At 28.5% G+C, this 6,285-nt stretch overlaps 1 protein-coding gene across 1 annotated transcript; it reads right to left on the reverse strand.

Moving 5' to 3' along the window:
- Nucleotides 1-773: 773 nt before the first annotated feature.
- On the reverse strand, nucleotides 774-2,673 carry LOC126677603 (pathogenesis-related thaumatin-like protein 3.5). The gene is made up of 3 exons (XM_050372297.2): nucleotides 2,537-2,673; nucleotides 1,374-2,037; nucleotides 774-1,070 (listed from the first exon to the last, which is right to left on the reverse strand). The coding sequence occupies exons 1-3, from the start codon at nucleotides 2,595-2,597 to the stop codon at nucleotides 923-925; spliced, it is 873 nt and encodes a 290-aa protein (XP_050228254.1). The 5' UTR covers nucleotides 2,598-2,673; the 3' UTR covers nucleotides 774-922.
- Between the last annotated feature and the right edge of the window lie 3,612 nt (nucleotides 2,674-6,285).

A 6,285-nucleotide genomic window follows, 5' to 3' on the forward strand; every position in this document is an offset into this window, starting at 1 on the left:
TGTTAGTTATTTTTGGAAGAAGAAGAAGAAGAAGAAGAAGAAGAAGTAGTATGGATCCAAAGTGGTAAATAAAAAAACAAAAGAGTATAGTAAAAAAATAAACATTAAACACGCTGGAGTAGGAAAATCAGACGGAAAAAATATGTTTGAGAACTGCTAATTTCTTTTTTATAGTTATTTTGCTAATTATTCTAATAATTTTTCTATCTCGTATCTCTGCAAGACTGCGATAATTTGTTGGATAATTCTTAAAAATGTCATGTGCGTTATAATTATTTATAAAAATATAATTTAAAAAGTTCAGTTAATAAAAATGACACATACGGTAAAATTAATTATGAAACTATCATCTTAAAAAATAAAGCTAAATAATAACTCAAATATAAAAGCATATGGTCAAATAATAGTTCTGTTGAAATACCATAGACATTTATTGATATTCCTGTGTTGATATTATTCTATAGATATTTTTATAAATTTTCCGTTGAGATATTTTTATTTCCCAAATTGATAGACCCGCAATTAATTAAATAAAGAGAATTGTGATTATATTTTAATAAATTAATTTATTTTATATAGATAAACTAAAACTTTAATATATATATTTATTTTAAATTATTGGTCAATTTGAGACAAGGACGATTAGATTATGTTTGTAGAATGACAAAAAACAATTAAGAATTTAGAAAGAATATCTTGCATCGAATTAAGGGTTACATCAGAATAAATAATTAGAACTGATTCTTTCCCATAAATGGAAGAAAAACAGCAGAAACAAGACAATGTCTGTGTGCAAATTAAAGGAAGAGCAAATCCTTTACACAAGCTCCAAAGATATTTTTAATTTGATTGTCAAAAGAATCAAACAGTTCACTAATTGATTATCCAAAAACAATCTACATTAAACAACACATTTCAAATACTATATCATCCACCAATTAACCAATAATGTCAATACAAGCATCACAGTCATCCATCTTCCGAACAATGATTTTAATCCTTGAGATCCTCCACTAGTTGTTCCACCACAAACAAGCTTCTTATCATGATATGTGCAAACCTGTTGGTCCCTGCAAATTGCATTTGTTTGGAAAATAGAATCATAACTATTAATTTACACTGCACATAAACTTTTCGACTTATACATTTCACCATTAGGTTTCCATTTCTAAATAATTATTTAGGAAATAACATTATACTCCATTTTAATATAAATTTTTAGAAAATAACAATCAATCTATATTGCACAAATTTATCGTTTGGTCAGCGTTTTGTATTCATTTTAAAATATATTTTTAAAATTTTACATATGTAATATATATCTTTTTTCGGCATTTTTCTTTTCGTGCTGCATATTTGATCATTAAACTTACCTCGAGCTACAAAAGGAGACGACATAATCAGCACCGGAGCAAGTAAAAATGCTTGTAGGATCATCATATGCATAACTATAAGCAGTAGGGCATGCCTCTTTAAATTTCTTGGAGTAATATGTAGGTTGGCATACTACAGGATTACCATAAAGTCCTCTACAACAATACTCGTCGGTATTAAACACGTCACACGCACTCCGGCAAGCGATGGCCTTCCCCTTTGACTTAACGGCGAGCTCGGCTGGACAATTAGGCCTCAGGTCAGAAACACAACCAGCAACGCTACAATTTCCGCTACCGTTAATTGGTGTAACAACTAACGGTAAATTGAATCCGTCGACAAGGCTGACGTCATAGAAGTCGAGTGCGGCTAGGGTGAATTCAGCTAGTGACGCGGGGGTTTGACCGGCGCCGGAACACTTTAAGGATGAACCGCATGCTCCAGTTTGGCATGTTCCATTGCCGTTTTTGTCGAAGTTGCAACCGTTTCGAGCCCATATACGGCCACTCCATCCGACAGGGGCAGTGAAGACAATGGATTGGCCTGGTTTTAGGTCAAATCCACCTCCGTTGAAATTCTCACCTGGAGTAATTGCAGGCCATATTGTCTCTTTGCAATAGTTTATTATGGTAAAAATTCTCACAGATTCTGTTACTTTTACTCCTGTCAATTCAATAACAATCGAAAATCAAAGTCTACATAAATAGATCGACTATCTAAATTAGACAATTAGTACTTGATTTGATTTCAGAATTACGAGTTTTCGAGTGAAAATACAATTAAAGCCCGTTACAAAAAAAAGTTACATGCAAAGAAAAATAATGAATCATAGTACTTTATAAACTTTGAATCTTTATAATTCGAAATAAGAACTTTCATCAAATAACTTTTTTTAATCACCGATTGCAAATTCAGATGAATCGGAGACGCTTGAATCTATCTAACAATACCTTTGAGTTTGAGTTTTGTCATATCACGATAGCACAATTGGTTGAATTTTCTATTAGTAATTCAAATTGCAAAACTTGAAAACTTATGTTTCGAACTTTGAAACCACTGCAAAATATACTATAGTTTATACTTTTATTTGCATTTAAGTGAAAGAAAAATGAAACCATAAGGAAACTAAGTGCATTATTCAGAAAAGGCTCAAACGAATTACCTGATGAAATTATAATGAGTATAATTAGCAGAAGTGGAAAATGGAAATTGAAAGTTGCCATGTATGATAACAATTGTGTGTGTCCCTATGTGATGACAAAATTGAGAGAAAAATGGAGCTACAATATAAAGCAAGGTGAAGAATACGTGTGGAGGGAGAACTAAGTAAAAACTAATAATAAACAATCAGTTAATTTAGGAAAGAAAAGCTTTAGGGCAAAGGTAGAACAATGATTCCTTCCCTAATCCTTTCATGCAAGTTTATTCAGGTTCTAATTCCTTTTCTTTTAATACCTTTTAATTTTCTAAAACCACCGGGGTCAGTGGATCAACAGAATCTAATACAAACTAATTGCCTTTAATTCTTTCAATTTCATACATATTCTTCCTTTTAGTTGGGTTCTTGTTTAGCTCAATTATGGCATTGTAATTTTTTAACACATGTAGCTTTAGAAAAATTCTTGAAAAATTAAGCTCTATACAGATCTGTTTCCGTTGAGAACTGAGACAAACCGTTGTCTCTGTTGAGAGATCGAACCCAGATGGGTTCGTCTCACAAAGGAGACGATTCAACGGTTTTCGGAGGTGGTTGGTCGGTTTTGGGCAGTTGTTGATCGGTTTTGGATGGTGGACAGTGGAGGGGAAGGAAGAGGGACGGTGGTTGGTCGGTTCCGGCTGTTGAAGAGAAAGAAAAAAAAATTGAGATTTTTTTGAAAAAGCTTTAAAAAGATCCATGTAAATTTAATTAGAATTAATTAGTATTTAAATGTAATTAATTAAAGTTAATTATGATTTTTCTAAATCTCACTCTCCAATTAAGTGTCACGTCAGCACAAGGGGGGGTTTTTGAGCCGGTTTTGCCAAGTTCAGGGTAAAAGTGATCCGATTTTCTCAATTTGGACGTTTTTGATACTTTATGCCAAGTTCAGGGGGTAAAGTGATCCTCCGTTCAATTGTTTTTAACAAAGTTATTGCTTGATCACAAGAAATTTATCATTTTTTTGTTTTACATTATGCTTTTCCGACATAACTTAATGTTGCGAATATCTTGTTCGCCGGAAGGTTCACGACAAAAGTTAACTTTCTGTCAAGAAATAGATTTTCCGACTGAAAAATCCATTAAAAATTCATTTTAGTATTACTTATCTATATCTATATATCTATACCTACTATATATATATATATATATATATATTATATTATATTTTTTAGCTCTAAAAAAACTTTCACCACAAATTCACCAAGTGTCCATCCATATATCAACCAAATGTACTACTATCTGAAATCTATTTTGACTCTTATTTACATAATTTAATTAATTTTAAACACACTCAATAAATTTATGTAATTTATGTAATATAACTTATAAAATTTGAAGGGTTTTATTAATTTAATTTTTCTACAAATTATGACATAAAAATAAATTTATAAATTAGAAAATAAAACATTTTAAAGTGTACATAAAATATATTAATAAATTAGAAAATACAACATTATTTAAAATAAATTACAATGTAACTCTATTATGTGTAAATTGATAGGTTTTTTTTTATAAATTTGATTGTTATAAAATTTTAAGAGTTTTAGTATATCAACAATTTTTATAAGTTATTGAATGTAAGTCTTTTTATATTTAATAGTTAAATTTTACTTAGAAGTTGTAGAAATAATTTTAAGCTAATATAAGTTATCGAAAGACGTAATTTTTTAAGACAAACCAATATATTTGATTTGATTTTATATTTAGTTCAATTATATTAAATAAATAAATTCAATTGAAAAAATTCTTCTTTTATCATCTAATTCAATTATTATATTGTATAAGATTTCAAAGAACAAATTTAAAATAATATTACATAAATTAAAACTGTTAAATTAAAAAGATAATTATACAGATATTAATTTCACCAGCGGAACGCGTGGGCATTGACCCTATATATAGATATAGAATTAAAATAGCAAATCTTATCAATAAATATATAATTGATTTATAGCATTGTTAATAATTCAGTGATAAAAAATGACTAAAAACACTCATATAATATATTTTAAACAATTAAAATACTGATTTTAAAAATAAATATTCAAGTATTAAAATAGCATATTTTATCCCTCAACTCAAGAGTAAGTACATATATTGTCATTAGTCATAACATTAAAAAATGAGTTAAATTAAGAGGAAATTATATGACACACGTGATTTTGAAAAATATTCCCAAAATCACGTGGTCCTCTTATTTTTTGCATCTAAAATAAAATGCTTTGATAAACACGTAACAGTCATGTTTTATTTGCATCTAACACGTATTTTTGTTTCATTTAATTTTGCAAATAAATATGTCTACAGATCTTTAGTCTTTTCTGCCATCTCCTTGGCTTTGGTCGTCTTCTTCAATCTTTTCTCTTTTCCGCTATCACTGCCGGTTCAAGCAATAAATAATTTTTGCTCCTCTTCTCTTCTCCCGTTGTTATTGCTTGATGTAGTTATTGTCACCGCAAAGACGTATGCCCAACTGTTGCTTTTAGGCGGTACCGACGAAGAAGGAGGCGGCGAAAGTGGAGGAAACAGTGGTGCTTCGGGAAAGGATAAGGAGACGGAGAGAATAACAGATAGAAGAAGAAGAAGATAATGATATTGACTCTTGGATATAGATTTCAAATGTTCCTGAGAATGAAATAAATGGTTTTTTTTAAAAATAAATAAATGGGTTTATTTAGTTTTTTTTTTTGTAATATGCATGTCTCATTTTTAGTAGCTTTGGCACGTGGAGTATAAATGATGATCTATACAAATGAGGTGTCATTTTGGTTCATGGAGTTGAAGTATATACTAAATTTTAGAGATCACACACTAAATGTCCAACTTTATATAACAATAAATATACATAAAATATAAAGATGCTATACTAAAAATATACAAGATTGTATGAGAAGTGTAGTACTCTATATTAAAATATTAAAAAAATATAAAAAATATAAAAAATATAAAAAAATATAAAAAAAAATATATGTAAGTTCAGTCGCAAAATATAACATGCATAAAATATACATCTAATATACAAATATGAATTTTAAGAATGAGCATACTTAAATTTAGTATTTTTTATTAATTGCACTAATGAAATGAAATATTAGCTGAATGTTACTGATGTATGAATTATATATAGAAAGTATACATAATGTATACATAAAGTATACAGATATAATGAAACCAGGAACTATAAAACTAAAACGAATATGCAGAATAGACATAAAGTATACATAAGGTATATCAAACATTATGAGTAGTAATAATTATATTAATTTAACAATTAAAAGAATTCTGATAGTATGTCCAACGTTTTTTGATCGTTTATTGGATACATTTTTAACTTATGACATATTTTGGGTTTTGATTTGATAAAAACTGTTTAAATGATTTTTTTAGGTTTATTATATGTTATGTACTAACTGTATGAAATTTTTATTAACAATCATATCACATTATTTTATTACTGTTTTCTTTTTATATACATGTATATTTACCCCTTTTTTAAAAATTCGTACATTTTATGTGTTATATAATACACCTCTATTGTTCTTTGTGCTTATGTGTTTCTTTTATTATTTTTAAATAGTGATGGTGGAGTGTTTGCCATTGCTTTTGCTGAATTCTTGATGGTAAAAATTGTGATTCTATAGTCTCTTTCTATTAAAGATTACAGGCATCACATATCGTTTCAGCTTTACTCATATGGAATGATGAAAAAT

Source organism: Mercurialis annua, linkage group LG1-X (assembly GCF_937616625.2).
Source record: "Mercurialis annua linkage group LG1-X, ddMerAnnu1.2, whole genome shotgun sequence".
Lineage (NCBI taxonomy): Eukaryota > Viridiplantae > Streptophyta > Magnoliopsida > Malpighiales > Euphorbiaceae > Mercurialis > Mercurialis annua.